Source organism: Salmo salar, chromosome ssa27 (genome assembly GCF_905237065.1).
Source record: "Salmo salar chromosome ssa27, Ssal_v3.1, whole genome shotgun sequence".
NCBI lineage: Eukaryota > Metazoa > Chordata > Actinopteri > Salmoniformes > Salmonidae > Salmo > Salmo salar.
In genome coordinates, this window is record NC_059468.1 from 19,776,745 (window position 1) to 19,796,944 (window position 20,200).

A 20,200-nucleotide genomic window follows, 5' to 3' on the forward strand; every position below is an offset into this window, starting at 1 on the left:
GAGAGAAATGTGTTGTTCTCTATGGAACTTGCATATACAGTACCAGTCAAATGTTTGGACACACCTACTCATTCAAGGGTTTTTCTTTATTTATTACTATTTTCTACATTGGAGAATAATAGTGAAGACATCAAAACTATGAAATAACACATATGGAATCATGTAGTAACCAAAAAGTGTTAAACAATTCTTCAAAGTAGCCATCCTTTGCCTTGATGACAGCTTTGCACACTCTTGGCATTCTCTCAACCAGCTTCATGAGGTAGTCACCTGGAATGCATTTCAATTAACAGGTGTGCCTTGTTAAAAGTGAATTGTAGAATTTATTTCCTTCTTAATGTGTCTGAGCCAATCAGTCGTGTTGTGACAAAGTAGGGGTGATATACAGAAGATAGCCCTATTTGGTAAAATACCAAGTCCATATTATGGCAAGAACAGCTCAAATAAGTAAAGAGAAACGACAGTCCATCATTACTTTAAGACATGAAGGTCAGTCAATCTGGAAATTTTAAAGAACTTTGAAAGTTTCTTCAAGTGCAGTTGCAAAAACTCTCAAGAGCTATGATGAAACTGGCTCTCATGAGGACCGCCACAGGAAAGAAAGACCCAGAGTTACCTCTGCAGCAGAGGATAGGTTCAAGTAACAGACACATCTCAACATCAACTGTTCAGAGGAGACTGCGTGAATCAGGCCTTCATGGTCGAATTGCTGCAAAGAAACCACTACTAAAGGACACCAATAATAAGAAGAGACTTGCTTGGGCCAAGAAACACGAACAATCGACATTAGACCAGTGGAAATCTGTCCTTTGGTCTGATGAGTCCAAATTTGCGATTTTTGGTTCCAACCGACATGTCTTTGTGAGACGCACAGTAGGTCAACAGATGATCTCTGCATGTGTGGTTCCCACTGTGAAGCATGGAGGAGGTGTGATGGTGCTTTGCTGGTGACACCATCAGTGATTTATTTAGAATTCAAGCACACTTAACCAGCATGGCTACCACAGCATTCTGCAGCGGTATGCCATCCCATCTGGTTTGAGCTTAGTGGGACTATCATTTGCTTTTCAACAGGACAATGACCCAAAACACACCTCCAGGCCGTGTAAGGACTATTTAATCAAGAAGGAGCGTGATGGAGTGCTGCATCAGATGACCTGGCCTCCACAATCACCCGACCTCAACCCAACTGAGATGGTTTGGGATGAGTTGGACCGCAGAGTGAAGGAAAAGCAGTCAACAAGTGCTCAGCATATGTGGAAACTCCTTGGAAAAGCATTCCAGGTGAAGCTGGTTGAGAGAATGCCAAGAGTGTGCAAAGCTGTCATCAAGGCAAAGGCTGGCTACTTGGAAGAATCTCAAATATATTTTCATTTGTTTAACACTTTTTTGGTTACTACATGATTCCATGTGTTATTTCATAGTTTTGATGTCTTCACTATTATTCTACAATGTAGAAAATAGTACAAATAAAGAAAAACCTTTGAATGAGTAGGTGTGTCCAAACTTTTGACTGATACTGTACATCTACTGCATTTATCGCCATACAGTCAATCACGTGAAAAATTATGCAAATCTTGAAAAGAAAAAGCTTCCAGTGAAGAATACAATAAGTGTCGATTCACAGAACTGACAACGGTGAGCTCAACATATTATCTTTGTTTTGTTTTCCAAAACTGCAGAAAAGACGGTATGTGGTAAAAAAAAAAAGTGGTATGCTTTCTATTTAATGAAAGAAATGTAGAGCAGACTTTATTGTTTTAGAACTGTTGCGGTCATCCCACAGTAGACCTCTAGCCACACACACCAAAAGGGTAACACACGTGTTACAAAACAAACAACATAAGACACCGTGCCTTGCTGTGTTGTCGTTTTGATAAAAATGAATGAAACAACAATGAAAATAATGGACACTCTGGCCTAGCTGCTAAGGACCACAGCTTCTCTAAGAAGGCTAGGTCTTTGGCAGCTCTCTGTGTAAATAGCATACTTCAAACACTTACTCACACTACAAGTCTGCCTGCATGCTCTTTTATGTTCGGACTATGAATCCACCCAGCTGTTTTGCCAGCTCTTATGATCATTGTCACAGAGTTGGCAAGACAGCACAAACATATCTGGAACCAGGCTAGTCCATCCCTACTGTCTCACATGGCAACATGGAGAGGAGAGGGTATTGTCTCTGTCTGCCAAGCAGAGCTGGGTCATTTGGCCTTGTCCTCTTCCTGAGTCCCCTCCTCGATCACCATTATCCTTAGGCATGAGATCTGCCCGTTAGCATCCAGCTCTACCCCCTCTACCTGGCGCTGCTGCCCAGCTTCGAGAACCTCCCCCTGGGCATCCTCTGACTCCCCCTGAACCACCATTCCCTCCCCCGAGACCATGGTCACATCCATCCCACCATGGACGACCATGGCGGAACCCTCCTCCCTAACCTCAGCCTTTCCTTCTTGGGCCAGCTGTAGCTCCATCACCGCCCCCATGGTCTGGTCCTGGTCGCCCGGTGCAGGGTCGATCTCGGTCACGGTCGTTTGTGCCTGGCTCTTGTCCCCTACTCCCTCCTGTACCATCCCCTCCTGGTGGAGTACCATTGTCCCACTCTCCACAACTTGGCCCATGGGCTGCTCAACCATCATCTCCCTACTGACGGGCACCCCTCCCTGGGTGAGTTGGACCAGCTCCAAGGGACTCATCATGGTTCCTCCCAGCTGACTTGGATCCTGGAGGGTGGTGCCCACCAGCGTCAGCCCTTGGGACGGTTGGAGGGTCAGGGTCTCTGTCTTGCCGTCGGCCCCAACCATGGTGGTGATGTATTGGGTGAAGGTCTGGGCGCCAGCCGGTAGGGTGTGGAGGGTCACCGTGTTGTTCTGTTGACCCAGCGTGGCCATGGGGAGGCCTGACAGGCCAGACAAGCCGGACAGGGAGAAGGGCCGGCCCATGGAAGAGAATGAAATGGGGGAAAGTACAGTGAACTGCTGGGGCTGCAGGGTGGCTGTCTGGGGCTGGGAGAGGGAAGAGGTGAGGAGGGTGGTGGAGGCTGGGCGCTGCAAGCGAGGTCGTTTGGCCTTGGGCTTGGTGGGTTTGCCTCCTGGGGTGTGACTGATGTTGTTGTGGGGCTGGGGGTGGCAGAGCTGAGCTCTGAAGTGCTGCTGTCGTCTCTGTTCCTCCAGCTGCAGCTCCAGGTCTGTGGAGATCAGTCAGAGGTTAGAAATGACTCAGATGGTGCTCTACAGTAATCAACCATATCAATTAGCAAGTTTGAGGCAAGATCCAATACAGGTCCATCTTTGCTATTGAATGTAGACTTGGCTTTTTTGTTTCCTGACCATTGACATTAAATAATATGACTAAAATGGAAATGATCCGGAACAAAACATCATTGGAATATATATATATACACATATCTCAATCTCCCTTCCTCTGCCTGAAGTTACTGAATTTAAAACTGAATTGATCATTACTCACTGGTCAGTGTGCTAATGACCTGCTCCTCTCCAGGGTCAGTCTGTTCTCTCCTTACGTTCAGGATGTGTTTGACCGAGTCCAGCAAGCCAAACACCTGGGCCAGGTTACTCAACACTGCCACCTCTACCAGACAGGAATCTGAGATCCATCAGTGGGCAACCAATCACATGGTCAGTAACAACACATGCATCAACCAATCACAGGGTCACTTACAACACATCCATCCACCCCCCTCCCCCACTCACATCGTCTGTAACAACACATCATCAGTCAATCAATTAATCAAAGCAAAGAAGTGTAAACTTTATTCACTTACTAAAGTAAGACAATTCAACAAGACATAAAATGTGTCCCCTATTTTGGGGGATGCTCCACAAAAGACCCATAATGTAGACTTTACTTTATTTAATCCCCAGACTTGATCAACAGAAACCAACATTGCACCTGTGTGACACCATGCATATACCCTTAGAAAGTACCGGTACCCTGTACCCTATCCCCTGTGCACTAGGTACCAGTAACCACCTGCGTCCTGCAGGGCTGCCTGCTCGCTGCGTAGCTGCACTCCTCTCAGCATCTCCAGCAGCTCTGTCCTGATGTTGTCCACCACCTCCCCCATCAGGCCCACGTCAGCTATGCCTTTCCAGAAGTTCAACGTCTCCTCTGGGGGAACAAAGGACACAGCCAAGTTCAAAGTAGTTTATATGCCATTTGAGTAACGAGGTAGAGAGAGATGAGAAAGACCTTAAGTCAATTACATGTGTCACATACTTTCAAATACTTGAGATGTGGTTGGTTTAGCTTGACCGGCATATAGGGTGGGCGAAGTTTGCACTTTGGATATTATTCCATTGGTTCCATGGAATAGCAAGTATCTGACATAATGTAATTGACCCAGGTATGAACCTTAGATTAGTCTTGTATCAATGACCAGAAACCTACATTGAACAAAAATATAAACGCAACTGTAAAGTGTTGGTCCCATGTTTCATGAACTGAAATAAAAGATCCCAGAAATGTTCCTTATGCAAACATTTCTCTCAGGTTCTGAGCAAATTTGTTTACATACCTGTTACTGAGCATTTCTCCTTTGCCAAGATAATCCATCCACCTAACAGGTGTGGCATATCAAGAAGCTGATTAAACAGCATAATCATTACACAGGTGCCCCTTGTGCTGGGGACAATAAATGCTGACTGCAGGAATGTCCACCAGAGCTGTTTCCAAATAATGTAATGTTTATTTCTCTACCATAAGCCGCCTCCAACATCATTTTAGAGAATTTGGCAGTACGGCCAACCGGCTTCAAAGCGCAGACCCCTGGTGTGTGCGAGGAGTTTGCTGGTGTCAACGTCGTGAACAGAGTGCCCCATAGTGGCGGTGGAGTTATGGTATGAGCAGGCATAAGTTACAAACAACAAACACAATTATATTTTATCAATGGCAATTTGAATACACAAAAATACTGTGACGAGATCCTGAGGACCATTGTGAGGCCCATTTTTTTTTTTAAAGGTATATGTGACCAACAGATGCATATCTGTGTCCTCAGTCATGTGAAATCCATAGATTTTTTATAGATATTTTTTATTTATTTAACTAGGCAAGTCAGTTAAGAACAAATTCTTATTTTACAATGACGGCCTACCCCGGCCAAACTCTCCCCTAACCCGGACGACACTGGGTGCGATTGTGCGCCGGCCTATGGGACTCCCGATCACGGCCGGTTGTGATACAGCCCGGGATCAAACCGGTCTGTAGTAACACCTGTAGCACTGAGATGCAGTGCCTTAGACCCCTGCGCCACTCGGAGCCAGATTAGGGCCGAATTAATTTATTTAAACTGACTGATTCCCTCATATGAACTGTAACTCAGTAAAATCAATGAAATTGTTGCATGTCACATTTATATTTTTGTTAAATATATTTGACATCAGAGTTGTGAGTGCAACTACAGTAAATAGTCACTAGTGGGAGCTGTTTGGGTGAAGAACACACCTGATATCTCACTGGTTTCCTTCTTCTCTGTCTCCATGGCTACAGCCCCTGAACTCCACTCCACTGTTCCGGTCAGAATCTCTGACCTCTCCTCTGTTGTCATGGCAACCTGGCCACCATTACCTATCACCACCTGGGCTACATGTCCAACAAGGGAGAGACATGGTCAGCTACACTACTTACAATATTCAATACACAGAATAACACAGATGGTTCAGGTCCTGGATGCTTATTGACTGATACTGTATTCCCAACTTGTATATATATATCCCAATTAAAATGTAAAGTTAATGTACATGTGTACGATATCACCAATTAAAAAACAAGTTAAATGGGAACAAATAGGATTTAAAGGTTCCTTACAGACAATAACTGCCTGACAAACTTTTAAATTGTTTTGCCACAGACAACCTGAGATCTTTACAGCCCTCAGTGAGAGGTGTGTCTGGTCTCACCTTGTGAGGAGATGGGTGTGGTGAGTCCGCTGCCATCAGGGGGGAAGCGCGTGTTGTTGATCAGCAGGTCAAACTTGGTGCTACGACACGTGTTGGTGCACAGAGTGCTGTGTTCATAGAAGTCTAGCTGCCCAGAGTCCATCATCTTCCTGAAGGAGAGAGATTATTAGATAAAGGACTAGAGTGTGGAAAGATAGAGGTACAAGAAGGGACACATCGTCTACATCAATCCTCAGATTGATTTTCCCCTCAGACCTGGGATCCTAACAGGCAACCCTCCAGTTTCTGGTCCACCTCTCTAACTTCTAACTACCTCTACATTATGCCTATCTAATGATCTCAGATCTCTGCACAAGTGCTTAGGGGCTAGAGGCTGATTTGGGACTGGTCGACTCTGCTCACCTGAGCATGACCCCGCCCATCCGGATAGCTCTCTTCCAGTCCTTCAGTGTAGCCTTCCCAGACATGTGGACAAACTGCTTTGGACTGATCAGTTGGTCTTCATACTGCATGGGGCAGACGTTATTGGGAGAGAGTTTAGAAAGGAACCATGCCTGTTCACTGGGATTACAAACATATAACTATACAAACAGGATTATAAGTATATCAATAGCTGGCAGGCTGAGCTGTTCCTTCTCTGCATACTAACATTTGAAAAACTTGATGATTTCTGTAGAAAATACAATGACCGTGACAATACTAACCTTGACACATTTGACGTTTATTCCAGGACAGACAAACTTCTTGACCAGCAGCACAGCTTTACACTCTCCACATGTGATTGGATAACCCAGCTCTACCTCCTCCCCATCAACTGTGGCTTCTTCTGAAGGACATTTTTTTATGATATACTTTGTGTGTGTTTATTTATGTGTAATATATATATATATGTGTGTGTGCGCACACACACACACACACCTTACCTGGGTATGCCTCCACAGCTGTGTCTGTCTCTCCTGACTCTTCCATACTGCAAGGGGAAAATGAAACACAACAAATGAATATGTTGCCAAAAAACAAAGCGGGGTCTGACTATATTAGCTCACTAAAGTAAAGCCTGGGCAATTAGCTTGGGGAGCCATCATGTGAGCATGGTTCACCGAACCAACTCTCTTATACTAGTCTTGTCCCCTTTTCCCCTAATCAGGCCCAAGTAAACATCAGTGTGTACCTACCCTGCTGTGATTGGTTGTAGCTGGAGGATGACCTGTGTGTTGCTGTCCTCATCATCACCATTCTCTTCATCAGTAGCATTTATCACCACCAGGTCCCCCATGGAGACCGTTGTCACCTCGGTTTGTGCCATCCTCCCAGTGTAGCCTACTGAAGGCCCCAGGTGAGTATAGGGAAGAAGAGCACAATGGTTACAAATAAAGTAGATTAGAATAATGTGTGTGTGAGAGAGAGAAAGACTACAGGAGGACAGACTGGACAAGGCAGAATCTGGATAAGATGCTCTTAGGGCAGACCATGCCCGTAAACAGATTCCATTGCCTCAACGTTTCAGCCAATGACAGTATGGTTTTTCAGCATTTTCACCTCCAAAGTGTTACTCAGTTATTCTGTCATATTTAGAAAAGGGGGCACAACATGGTTACTAGCTAGTTTCCTTTTTTACTTGATCTCTACAAAACTTGCTGTGCATAACTTTTTACTAGTAGCTAGCTATTGTTACACCGGATCTCCTAACTTAAACTAGTGTACTGCACTGCCCATACCCACAGAAACGTTGCGTTAGCTAGCTACTAGTTAAACTTCATGCACAGCATGTTTTCACTATTTCTCTACGGGTATGGGCAGTGCAGTGCATTAGTTAGTCATAAGACCAGGTCTAACATAGATAGCTAGCTGCTAATGCACCATTTGCCCGAATAGCCTACACCAGTGAGGTATATATGAACGGCTTACGCCCATGCAATGACAATGTACTATCTTGCTAGCACGGTGGCGGCTTGTAGCTAGCAAGATGGCTAGGCTAACTAAAGTAATGGACTTTGGGCAGAGGTTTGGAGCTTAATAAGCAACCTGAGGCTGGGCTGTTACTAGCCACCTTGGATATTTACATAGTGACGGAGGTTACGTGACGCTTTTTTCTGAACAAGCGTGCGCCCGTTCGTTCAACTTTTTCCTTTTCTCCGCTCCTTCAAAATTACGTCCCTGTGCGGCAGCACGTACACGAAAACAACAACGCGGCGACGGCGTTGCCCCGCCATTCAGAGCGAGCCCGGGGTGTTGCCCCTTTACAAATACCAAACTCTACGTGGAGATAGACATTACCTAGCATATAAATCAGTTCGCCTTTATAAGCCGAATAAACCTAAAATTACAAAGCCATCGTTCTGATTTTCCTTACCGTTTTTACGAAGTCGAATACATCCCTACAAGCTGCTGGGCATGCGCACTTCGTGCAATTACACTTCCTGAGATATAGCGCGGCTCGCCAGTCATGCATGCTGTTTCCCCCAAAATAGGTCAAACATAAAACACAAGCCTGTTGACAATCAGTCTCTGTAAAAAAACATTTTTGACGGCAATCATCACTTATTTCACTGACGTTCGGGTTACGACCTGCTTTAGCGATTGAATATTTAATTTTGTGGACTAGTGGCACAGGCCTGTCTGTGTTTGTACAGGCGCCGCACAACAATTAATCACCACTTTATTTGTACAACATATTGGGGCGCAAAGATTCACGATCATTCGCAACCCCAGAAAGTAAAAATTATGCTTCCGAAATCTCTTGATATAGATTCCGCAGGAAAAGTGGAGAATCCCCACCTTCCCTGTGCTAAACATAGCAGAAGCCCTTTTTTACGTTAAAATACACAGTTCTACAATCCGGTCTCTGAACACAGGGACTTCAGTCAGGATAGAGAATATAATTACCTTTATTTTACGAAACATGTTCTGTTTGTGATTTTCAGTTGGGTTATGTATTTAAATCATATTTTAGATGGCAAAACAAGAGATAGCATTGAATCAAACAGAATTAATTTCATTTATCTGTAATTTTTTCTGACGCAAAGCATCATGGGATAGATAGGCTGATCTTGCAATTTTGTTCCAAATCGACACTACCACCGACCCTCTTGCGTCCCATTCCTCCTGAAGTGTGTACTCGTTCACGACTCCCCCGCAAATGTACAAATATTGGATCGGTGTACTGGCGTGTCCATCCATATACCATTCATTTCTTTTCAAATCCCAAAAACGGATCTCATTATGAGGGGCCGCAGTGGCTCGTGGTTCAAGTACCCACATCCATAACGAGTTCCAATGTTTTATTTAATTGTATTATTATTGGTATGATTGCCCATCCCTGATCTAGACCAATCTAGACTCGGTACCAGGCCAAAATCCATGCTCAGTAGGCTTACAAAATACCTTTACTGTCACTTTCATAAAATAATTAACTTTAAAAAGATATGATCATATAAATGCAACAAGTCTTTCTTTAATTTAACATAACATTTATTTTATCTTTCACCACATATCAAATAATCACACATTTTCACAGCTTACAAAACCATATGATACAGCTCAGCTAAACTAAATGTACATTAGAAATTGCACAGAGGGATTTGCACTGTCATTTTAATGAATTTGCACCTTTAGCTTGTGTGTATCTGCATTTCCTCACTCCAGATGTTTCATTGAGAACCACGGTTGTTTCTACCATAAGTCTATATATGGTTTCTTAAGGTGAGCTTGGACAGCAGTGGAGGGTGCAAGTGAAAGCAATATCAGTGAACGGCTTCATTTCCACAAGTGATATTAATCCGTTATTGTTGTTATTGATTAGTTATACCAATTAACAGTTGTGATTTTCAACAGAGGCTTATGAAAATTAAAACACACCATCACTATTATTACCATACACAGTTTTATGTTTATTAGTTGAAGTTTAGTATTTTATTTGCACTGTGATTCAGCTAAGTGGGTCAGGTATGCAGTTCTGTTGTTACCAAAAGAGGACGCCACAACCCTGGCATGGAGATGGTCAATCATAATATGGCACCATGGACATAATGTTGTTTATTGACTGAATACCCCTTTAACAGTAGAGTACCTTGCCCAAAACATTTAGAATAGAAAATAAATAACATTTATTCCGTCAGGCTGTGAACTGTGATCAGACTTAGTCAGAGGCAAAATAGAGGCTGATCAACTGCACTGCTGTGATGCAATGTCTAGTTCCAAGCTTGCCAAAAAACTGAATTTGCAAGACAAATGCATTAGTGATTTGTCATATGTTGTTGTACTATCAAGGACCTGTTGGATACTACAGATTTAAATAGATTGTTTTGTCGATTGATATTCGAGTTACAGTATTATGATATAACTATCATCACAATGAAAATTGCCATTTATTACTTATAATCAACTAAACACTTTCTAAAATATCAATTATTTTGCATTTTTCTGCTCTAAAATCTAAACTTTTCTAGTTCGACTGGCAACGTGTCAAGATCCAAGAACCAAGCTCAATCTCTTCTTTCAAGTCCTTTAGCCTGAGTAGGCTGTTGAATATAGCTGGTGCTCCATCTCAGTGACATGGGCCTTTCTCCAGATACACCTTTTTCATAGACCGTCATCGGCATCATCATGACCACAGCTTGCTATTTCCTGTTTTCTTCATATCTCATGTAGCAATACAGCCAATAAGATTCCTTATCAAACTCAGTGATCAGGAATATGTTGCATTCACTGACAAGCAGCTGTATTACAGCACATATTATCATTATTATAAGCATTAAAAATACAGCTGTACAAAAGAAACCCTGTTATAAATTACACACAAAGCTGAAAAATGAAAGAGGTACATACTATAAGGAACATGATTTGACTTTAACTTCCTATGTGGATTAGAATGGAAATATTTGCTGGCTTTTCAAAAGGAGTTGAATTGCGATGACCAAACAGACAGCAGCCTACATTATCATACCTCTGAAACCATGTCTGAAAAATATAATTCTCTATTTCTATACATTCCCAGGCAAGACTGTTTTTGTTCATTTAAAGGGCATGTCTCTTCTCCCTAGGCCTCGGTATTTCCTTCTCTTTATAGATGTGTCCTTCCTTACTGTAACAAGAACACGGATCAATACAGATTGTCATAGATATTAGTTAGCCAACTGATTTAACTTTTAAAGAAATGAGACATGGGTTATGACCTGGGTTATAACAGAGGTTTAATCAAAGTCTGTGAATGTTCACTAGAGCTAAAAAATTGACCACTGCATAACTATAAACCCGGTTAAACCCATGAGTGTGGGAACAACTAAACTATGTTTGCATCAGACTTTGTAAAGCAAGAGGCAAAACATAAGGACTGCATGTAGACAAACACATACTGTTGTCAAGAAATTGTTTGCTGAGGCTTTGTAAATTGTTTGCCAGAATGTATATAAAGGCTTCCAAAAGATTAGTTAGTTAGACATTCCTTTCAACAAGTCAAGTCGCATGACCATTATACAGCCCGTATGCTCCTGGAACTTGCCCAATGACCACTGAAACACAAAACCAACATAGAACACAATATCCTATAAAGTCACTGTTGCTGAATGCACAATGTCTCTCCTGTCATCTACAGTGTGTGAAGTGTCTGGTGAGGTGTGGTGCTGGTGAGAGGTGGACAAGGTGAGCTGAGGGGAAGGAAGGAGGGAGGTTGTCTAGGCCCTGATCCATGGCTGTACACTCCTATGGTAACACCAGAATCTACAGCCAAGTCTCAGCGCAACTGTTATCTGCACTGGGGTTTGCTGTATAGAGGTAATAGCCAAAGGAAACTAGAGTTATCTTCCTGTGCCTCTCTGCAAGCAGAAAGGGCCTATAGTCAGAGCAGTGCAAAATTCTGGCTGTCTTGATATCGGAACCATTCTGATGGAGCATGGAAGCCATTAGGGCCGAAATGTCATGTTCTCAACCAGATAATGTAATAATGCCAATAAATTGTTATTATGGCTACAAAAGCCCCATGTGAGCAGTCTTAAAGTCAGCCAATACCTCTCTCCAGTTAAAGGAAAATAGTTTGGTGTGGTTTTCCCCCTTGAAGACCCACCTTGGAAGGTTTGTTTTGTTTTTTAATATGCCATATAGTATACAAATACAAAGAGTGGCTACCAAATGGTTTGTGACTTCAGCAATGTACTACAAATGATAGATGTGTTTTTAAAAATGTTGAAAACATTACTCATCTGCTCTGAAGTAGGCAGTCTACAACATGATGCAACATGAAAATGATTTGGCTTATGTGCACTTACATAGATTAGTAGTCTACAGGACCATATTGATTAGCAGGGGACGGGGGGGGGTTGTGGTGACACATACAGAGTACAGTTTATTCTCCCTGCCTATTATCAGTAACCTTTTAACGCCAAAACGAACCATACCGAACATGATGTACAGTCTCAGGGGACTGCAGGCAGAGCAACGACATATGCACACACACACACGCACAGCCAAACAGGAGCCAACCAACAACAACGTAATGGGAGTGACGCCAGACCGCAATAATGCATTGTTCACAAGTCCAGACCTTGCCTGCTTGACTCCAGTAAGTCCTGCGGCAGCAAAGGGCATCCAGGAATGAATAGGATACGTACTGGAATAACTCAAGGCCTGATCGCTCTCATACAGGTGTTTCTGGCTGCAGCCCAATTCTGATCTTTTGCCCAATTATTGGCAAAAGGCCTTTTCTCATTGGTCAAATGAACAATAATTGGGCAAAATATCAGAATTGGCTGCCTGTGAAAATGCAGCCTCTGTGTCTGCCTTACCTAACTGGGCCCAAAGCTACCCAGGTGATGCTAATTTTTGTACTTTAGCATGTACATGTATGATGCTTTTCCACTGCAAGGATTTACACTGGTGTTTGGCCTAAAGACTCAGACTTTTGTGTTTGTAGAGAAGCTTTTGTCACATCAAGATGTGTACTACAGGATGTGTATCGTGTACTCCCATCAGAAAGCAGCTCCATCCTGACCTCTGTAGGAACTGATACAGAGGGGACTGGCATCCTATCTACACTAAGCATAGGGTGACACGTTGACGCGTGATGATGATGTCGTAGGACAAGGGCCTCACTTTAGACTGTGGCTTAGTTTCGATGGGAAACTGACTAAACTGTGAGACGATGTGAGATACTTGTGGAGATAAGAGAGGGGGAACAACAGTGGAGACATGAGTCGTGTTTATTAGGGCACATATCGGAACACGTTTCCTAAAACGTTTCGCAACGGAAAATAAAAATGTGCGTTTCTTAATGGACAATTCCAAGTAGTCCCTCTCTTTTTCAGTCCGTTTTCTTCCATTTAGTGCCTAATGAACATGACCATGGATGAGGTCAGGGGTCAGAGATCGAGGCTCAGTCTCTCAGCAGTTGCAGCTCTTCTCCCTCGGCTCCACCTCAATGTCCTCTTCGCCCGGGTACAGGACCCCGGTGGTGAGGCCGCTCTTCACCCCGTCCCATCCGTCCCTCGTGGTGATCTCCCCCATCTTCATCAGCTCATAGATGTCCCTGCTGAGCAGCTGGAAGGCCCGGTCCACGTTGCTGTTGCACTTAGCCGATGTCTCCACATAGCGGATCCCCATCTCCGCCGCCAGCTGCTCAGCCTCGTCCCGCGTCACCTTCCGGTCCTTGTTTAGGTCGCTTTTGTGGCCAATCAGAATGTAGACCATGTGGTGAGGCAGAATGTGCTCGCTCACTTCCTTGTGCCACTCCCTCACGTGGTCAAAGGTCTTGCGATTGGTCAGGTCGAACACGAGGAGCCCGCCCACTGAGTTACGGTAGTAGGAAGTAGTGATGGACCTGGAAGATGGAGTAGGAGATGTTACAATTCAGCTCTGACCCATAGTGTAACGGGAATTTAAACAATGCTGACTTGAATCTCAGTGTAACCCTGAACCAAACTACACTCATAGCATGACAACAGCCATATTGGAGTTGGCAAAACAGCATAACAAGATCTGCGACTCCTTGCAGATCCAGGGAAAAACATCACTTGTGGCTTACAAAGGAATGATAACTAACAGTACAGACCTGTAGAGACAGTTCATTCATGCCACTGAGAATCTATTTTAGGTGTGTACTGTGAACCTCCTAGGGGAAAATAGTCTTTATTCCATAATATGCTGTCAGAGACATGCAGGTTTGGCTTCAAGAGGAAAGGGAGATCTGAGAGCAGAGTCTGCAAACACAGTTATAATGATCTTAGAGGAATTGTATCTGAGACTACAGGCATCAGTGGGGAATGAATTATGTTGTTTACATGTTTTTTTTCAATTACAATATACTGGCTCCTGGATGGCTACTGTACATGTCTGGGCATTGCAGACTAGGCTACAAAGAGGCACATTACAACATGTATGTAACAGAGAGAGAGAGACATGCCTGTGGATTTACAGGCCATCTCAGCAGCAACAAACGACACTTAAAAAATAACTGGATTTGAGTGTACTCCATCCAAAGACAGGCATCAAAACCTTCTTATCATTGTAATTTAAAGGGATATTTAATTAGTGTATTACACAAAACAATATCAAGCCGAGGTTGTTGCCCATCATCCGTAAATGAATGTAACTGATGATGCGCCACAATTTTGTGACTGTTTTTATGATGGAGATTGGAGTAAGGGGCCACGGTTATTACAGTCATAGGGTAAAACATGACTGACGATTACTGACCTCGTTTCTCTGTGGGTGACTAGAGAGACAATAAAAACGAACATTTTTCTCCACTGTTATTCACCAAAAATTGTAAACCGATCACAATAGATATCGTGAGGGCTGGTGCGTGTTACTTATTTGATACAAATCGGTTAATTTATACTGATGGAAATAATGAAGTACATGATCTTGTCAACAGATTTTTGATAACAGATATAGGCCTAGGATAACATGTATTGTCTACATCTCACCTGAATCGTTCCTGTCCAGCCGTGTCCCACAGTTGAAGCTTGATTTTAATCCCTTGCTCGATGTCTAGCGAACGGGCATAAAAATCAACACCGACCGTTGGATCCGCTACATCGCTGTAAATTCCATCTGTAAACCGCTTCAGCAAAGACGATTTGCCTACCGTCGAGTCTCCGAGCAAAATTATCCTGAACTGATATTGCCACAAAATATCCATGACATGGCTAGAGAGAGACCCACAATGGTGGTGGTTCTGAAACAAAGCTGCGCAGCACGTTGTGTTTACAAAGCCAGTGACTGCTGCTGCCTATTGCCTTCTGGTCAGACAGAGATGGGAGCGCCAGCTAGCAAAGAGCGATAGTGCTGCAGTGATAGGCTACCTACCCAGGTCCATGCACGGGCTTTATTATAGGGCCTATTGCTTCAGAACATCACCATAAAAAGAATACAACGTCACATTTATGTTATGACAACTCTATAGCCTTATTGTATTGTATTCTAGCCTATGGGCCAAGGCCACGAAGCGTAATTTCGATCATGAAAATATGAATCGTACGTGAGGCCTATACAGTGTGAAAATATAGTTAGCAGATGATAAGGCAAGCTGTTATCCGACTCTCAAATTGGTGTGAAATTCCATGGAGCCAATGCCTGGTCCGTCTATAAATTGCTTATTGACTTGACATGGCCATGACTGCATAGCATGAGCTGTAGGCGAAACTATTTCCTGCGATGTACACGAATTGTGATATGCATTGCATGATATTCTTGTATTTGTTGTGTTAAGTCCGTTCGAAAGGCAATTAAATCCTGGCTTTTCAATGAAACTTTAGTCTCAGCAGTCATGGAACTGTCCCTGGTGCTGAAATGTTGAGACCGGTTTTTGGCGTCAGTCAGTGTGTGCGTTTGTTGGGTTGTTGACTTTGCTCAGTTGAAATTTAGTTCTCACTTAGGCTTGCCTAAAAGCATTGATTAAAGTAACCACTTTCAACACTATTGGCCTACTAACAATATACACCTCGATTGCATAGATGTCCCACTGTCACGACAATTTATATCTCAATGTTTTAACTGAACTATTTTATATCTCTGTCTAATTCCCGAAGGTTGTAAAGCTCCAGTTCAAAGAAATAGACAGTCTCAGCCTGTAATAGATACATTCTTTATTCAGAGAGCGCTCTGTCTTCAAAAGTTGCTGTGAACCTTGTGGGATTGTCCCTTGTGGCTCAGTTAGTAGAGCATGGTGTTTGCAACGCCAGGGTTGTGGGTTCGATTCCTACGGGGGACCAGTACGGAGAAAAAAAATGTATGAAATGTATGTATTCACTACTGTAAGTCGCTCTGGATAAGAGCGTCTGCTAAATGACTAAAATGTATAATGAGAACACAGTCTTCTTATAGCACACACACAAATGAACTCACATCAGTAGGAACACCACCTCGCTTTAGGTGGGCTGTATTTTTCCAAAGTTCACATACATTGTTTATCACACTTCTACAACATGTTTTATTATCTTCTGCAAGCCTAGCCGTTTCTAACAGTTGCTCTCCTCCCTAGGCTGGGGAGGCCTCTTTCCAGTTATTAGTTTCACCGTTATCACAAGTCGACAGTTCAGTTGTCCTTGAATGTCTCAACTATACCCTGCTCATATTGCAAAATAGTAACACAATGGCCTAGTCTAAAAGGTCTAGCCACACACATTATTGGATTATGACTCTAACACATTTCATACAATTATATGGTTTCAGGGTGGAATACTTTAGTCATTATCTTAAACATACAAATTATTCTATCACCTACAGACCTACACATCTATTTTCAAATCCGGAAGTGTAATTTCCTATTGTTGCCAACTCGTATAGGCATAGGACGTCTGGAATAAATACTAGTGTGTGGCCTTTATCAACCTCAGATGCCTTAATCCAAAAAGCACAAGTGTTGGCACTGGCAGCAATCCATTAATTTGTCTTGGTCAGAACTGCATTGACCAGGTGTAATAAATTAGCAATAGCTTCAAGTGAAAATGTTTTTGTTTGCCTCTCTTCAAACATGTATTTTTTTTTTTTTACCCCGTCTATTTTCGTTGTATTATTTGTTCATTATTTATTGTTAGTCTTATCAGTAGCCATTAGCTATCTAATTTATGCCACATTTTAGCATTGGTAGCTATGTTGATAGCGGTCTATGATTTATGGCGAACGTCATATACCGTCATACATCTCGTCCATGTGACACATGTGGACCAATCGCCATGTTGTCCCACACTATATAAACCAATAGACGGCGGGTTTTCTTTCTCTCTTCAGTTCAAGCTAAATGCAAAGGTGAGTCACCAGCAAAAGAGTTATCGCCTGACATCACCTTTTATATTCAAGTGAAAGCTGGTCAACTTATTTGCCAATATCACATGTTTTGGGAAAAGCATGTACTTTAATGTTTGAATGGGTTTTCTGGCGTTTTGCTTTCGGTTTTCTGGCGTTTTGCTTTCCTAGGACGAGTAGACTAACTTCCGGCGGGACCTGCACGTTCTTGTGATCTACTTGGCTATATAGCCAGCTACGTTAGCAATTAAAGTAGTTGCTGTGAACCTTGTGGGCAAGCTAATGTTAATCGTGACGTTACATGTACCATTTCGAACATGCATACCTACGCTAGTTTGATGCTCATTGTTAGTTATGTTGGCCTGTGATTTCCACGTGGCCGCTGCTGCTCGCGGCCCTTATCGAAGCCGATTCAGTCCACTCTTCTGGCAGAATCGGTGAACAAAGGAGCCATGGTTTTACCGACGGATGCTGTGAAGGTGTAACTTATTAGCAACAATTTGGGAAAGAACAGTAATTTTTTTTCTTCTCCTTCTGTGAGCCAGCAACTATGGCTAACCATGTCACATTGCGTAGATGGTTATTCTAGCAATTGTTAGATTTTGTGCAGTGAGTGTAGGCCAACTAGCTAGTTGGCTAAGGTTAGCCATACTGAGTACCTCATCATTGATCTCTGCTTCTAGGTGGACAAACCGCATACGATGAACCCTGCCCAACCCAATATGGCTGCATTACTACTGCAGAATAGGTGAGCAGTGTCAATGAACTATGATCTCTGTACAACCCATTCTAAAACCCAGGCACCTATCGAAGCCGTTCCTGCGTTCTTGTAGCAGACATGGTCAACAAGATGCCAAAAACAACACTTTCACCGACGGTCGCTGTACAGTTCGAAAGTAACTGACGCAGCAACATTAAGGGGAAGGACATTCCATGCACCATTGTACGTAGAACATGTAAATGTATTGGTCATATGATGGATTAATTTTTCTAATCGATTGCTTCCCTATGCGCTCGAAGCCCAATGATATCTTCTGATCAGACCCCAGACGGTGGATTAACAAATGGATATGCAGAAGGTACGTTTATGCTGGATGATTTCAAGACGTTTCACCATCCTTCATTCTGGCTGTGATGAGACACTTGCCCTCACTTAGAGGAATGCCTCGATGCTGAGAACTTCTTAGTACTCGTCTGAGCCCAGATATATCATTGATTTAACTGAATGTAAATTCTGTGGTTTTGGCTATACAACGAAGTATCTCTACCTGATCCTATTTTTCTAATGCACTCTACAGGGTTAGTCAATCGGAAGACCCTATAAAATGGAATTAGAATGAACCAGTGGAAGTTCTAATTGGAGGTAATTCTGATTTTCTAAAAAATCTCTTAACCTTTTGGCTGTGATGACAAACTTGCCCTCACTTAGAGGAGTACCTCGTTGATGAGAACTTATAGTACTCGTCTGAGCCAAGATATTGCAATGAGAGTAAAACCACACAATTTGCTATGTAAAAAAAACATGTAGCTGTCTCCTGACTCAGTTTTCTCTATAGGTTTATAACATCAGATGGCTTGAGAATTAACCACTGAACATTCTGAAGGTAATTCAATGTCTGCCTTTCATTCTGGCTGTGACACACTTGCCCTCATTGCCTTGATAATTTAACCTACCTGGTGAAATGATAAATGTGGGTATTCCACTTCTGAGCCTGTTTATAGATGGTAGTAATGAATTACAAACATCCTCAATGCTTTGTAATGCAAATGAGCCTAGATTGATCATCCCACGAAGGTCACTTTGTTTCTCATCAGGTCTCGTACCAACTGAAGTGGTAACGACCCAATCACCTTGGGATTGAACGGCTGGTAAGGATTTTTCTTTTAAAACAAGTGTTGTCTTGTCCCCATGATAGCATGCTATCCTAAGGACCCGGGCTCTGACTAGCCTCTGGTTCTCCAAGTGTATGCCAGAGAAATGGGGAGTCTTTGACTGTCCTAGCCTCTCTGTGCCTGAGGTAGTCACTCTACTGTCCTACAGATATTTAGCTTAATCTTTGAACCTTAGTAATTTTGCTTTGATAGCTCCACCAATGTAAATCCTGCTGTTAAGAGCTTACTTTGTGCACTGCTGAATGTACAAGTGTGCCTCAACACTTGAGATGGAATGGCCCAATCCAGGTCCCTTGATGGAATGTCTATCTGTAGGTATATACTGAACTGTCATTTTTTGGGGGATAAGTGCTTGTGATTTTTCTTCAGAGGGCCTGTTATGTTCTGATCAATTCTGATACCTTTTATGTGACTGTTGGATGAAACATGCGGATATGGGACTTAGATCAGAGTCAATCCTTGGATTGTGTGTGTATCAAGAAGCTGACATTTATTTCATTTGCAGGTCTTGCAACTGCCTCTGGGTGAAATGACTGGCATTGACCAATTACACTTCAACGTTGATATACCCGTAATCAGGGTTAAGGTACGTCATGCTTTGCCTCACGCTAATCACTGAATATCTGTGCAGTCTCTGGTGTGTTCTGATCAATGATTGAAATCTTTAAATGTGACTGTTGGATGAAACATGCGGATATGGGACTGAGATCAGAACAGCACCTTCAAAGTGTGTATGATACAAATTGTCTCCAGCCACTAAAACATTACTTTTTTATTTTCAGGTCTTGCTAAAAGATGGCTGAGGCCTGTCATACACCATAAGGGCTTTCTCTTGCCAGCATAGCATCAATCACATTAACTGTTACACTCTAGTGGGAATTCCACTAAGGGTCTGTATGTAGCTGCTGCTCAAATGGATAAGGCCTACATCCTTCCATGCACACTGTTCACGATTTTCAATGAAAGTGAGGTTTGTAAGATGGCTAAATAAAGAAATTATTTGTGTCCTATATCCCTTCCCATGAGCCAGGTTGACAACTACTTATGTATTGTGTGGCAGACTTACAGTGATGGGAAAATATTTTGCTCTGTACTTGTAAAGCCCTTTGACTAAAATAAAGTTGAATTAACCCTGACGTACAAAGACCTCA

The 20,200-nt window shown here is 42.8% G+C and overlaps 2 protein-coding genes, 1 long non-coding RNA gene and 8 other non-coding genes across 16 annotated transcripts; 8 read left to right on the forward strand and 3 right to left on the reverse strand.

Moving 5' to 3' along the window:
• Window positions 1–1,707: 1,707 nt before the first annotated feature.
• On the reverse strand, window positions 1,708–8,924 carry LOC106588649 (glucocorticoid modulatory element-binding protein 1). 6 transcript variants are annotated; one of them, XM_045709662.1, is made up of 10 exons: window positions 8,805–8,924; window positions 7,094–7,241; window positions 6,842–6,888; window positions 6,623–6,741; window positions 6,321–6,424; window positions 5,919–6,067; window positions 5,464–5,601; window positions 3,991–4,128; window positions 3,466–3,603; window positions 1,708–3,184 (listed from the first exon to the last, which is right to left on the reverse strand). In XM_045709662.1, the coding sequence occupies exons 2-10, from the start codon at window positions 7,222–7,224 to the stop codon at window positions 2,205–2,207; spliced, it is 1,944 nt and encodes a 647-aa protein (XP_045565618.1). In that variant the 5' UTR covers window positions 7,225–7,241; window positions 8,805–8,924; the 3' UTR covers window positions 1,708–2,204. The 6 variants fall into 6 exon arrangements, with proteins under 6 accessions (XP_045565618.1, XP_014033306.2, XP_014033310.2 ...); XM_014177831.2 differs by having other exon boundaries at window positions 6,623–6,744; XM_014177835.2 differs by lacking the exon at window positions 8,805–8,924 and adding an exon at window positions 8,272–8,548.
• Window positions 8,595–8,730, reverse strand: LOC123731010 (U11 spliceosomal RNA). Its single transcript, XR_006762515.1, has one exon. It is a non-coding gene; the product is annotated as a U11 spliceosomal RNA (small nuclear RNA).
• Window positions 8,925–13,095: 4,171 nt separating the features above from the next.
• rb39b (Ras-related protein Rab-39B) lies at window positions 13,096–15,325 on the reverse strand. Its single transcript, NM_001140706.1, is given in 2 exon segments — window positions 13,096–13,728; window positions 14,837–15,325. Coding segments are annotated over 2 exon segments (651 nt in total). The 5' UTR covers window positions 15,052–15,325; the 3' UTR covers window positions 13,096–13,292.
• Window positions 15,326–17,088: 1,763 nt separating this feature from the next.
• Window positions 17,089–20,185, forward strand: LOC106588652 (uncharacterized). The gene is made up of 8 exons (XR_001324687.2): window positions 17,089–17,159; window positions 17,840–17,904; window positions 18,177–18,235; window positions 18,455–18,519; window positions 18,713–18,760; window positions 18,972–19,025; window positions 19,555–19,635; window positions 19,832–20,185. It is a non-coding gene; the product is annotated as an uncharacterized lncRNA (long non-coding RNA).
• LOC123731001 (small nucleolar RNA SNORA16B/SNORA16A family) lies at window positions 17,547–17,672 on the forward strand. The gene has a single exon (XR_006762507.1). It is a non-coding gene; the product is annotated as a small nucleolar RNA SNORA16B/SNORA16A family (small nucleolar RNA).
• Window positions 17,953–18,088, forward strand: LOC123731000 (small nucleolar RNA SNORA16B/SNORA16A family). The gene has a single exon (XR_006762506.1). It is a non-coding gene; the product is annotated as a small nucleolar RNA SNORA16B/SNORA16A family (small nucleolar RNA).
• LOC123730999 (small nucleolar RNA SNORD103/SNORD85) lies at window positions 18,281–18,361 on the forward strand. The gene has a single exon (XR_006762505.1). It is a non-coding gene; the product is annotated as a small nucleolar RNA SNORD103/SNORD85 (small nucleolar RNA).
• LOC123730998 (small nucleolar RNA SNORD103/SNORD85) lies at window positions 18,553–18,631 on the forward strand. The gene has a single exon (XR_006762504.1). It is a non-coding gene; the product is annotated as a small nucleolar RNA SNORD103/SNORD85 (small nucleolar RNA).
• LOC123731009 (small nucleolar RNA SNORA44) lies at window positions 19,070–19,199 on the forward strand. Its single transcript, XR_006762514.1, has one exon. It is a non-coding gene; the product is annotated as a small nucleolar RNA SNORA44 (small nucleolar RNA).
• On the forward strand, window positions 19,433–19,501 carry LOC123731013 (small nucleolar RNA SNORD99). The gene has a single exon (XR_006762518.1). It is a non-coding gene; the product is annotated as a small nucleolar RNA SNORD99 (small nucleolar RNA).
• On the forward strand, window positions 19,693–19,763 carry LOC123731012 (small nucleolar RNA SNORD99). Its single transcript, XR_006762517.1, has one exon. It is a non-coding gene; the product is annotated as a small nucleolar RNA SNORD99 (small nucleolar RNA).
• Window positions 20,186–20,200: the final 15 nt, after the last annotated feature.

Excerpts from the sequence above, each read along its gene's own strand:
- LOC106588649 (XM_014177831.2), bottom strand. The coding sequence starts at position 7,224 with ATGGCACAAACCGAGGTGACAACGGTCTCCATGGGGGACCTGGTGGTG. Across the intron at positions 6,425-6,622 it reads TAAACGTCAAATGTGTCAAG|TATGAAGACCAACTGATCAG; the intron begins GTTAGTATTGTC and ends TGCCCCATGCAG. Across the intron at positions 3,604-3,990 it reads GGCAGCCCTGCAGGACGCAG|ATTCCTGTCTGGTAGAGGTG; the intron begins GTGGTTACTGGT and ends GATGGATCTCAG.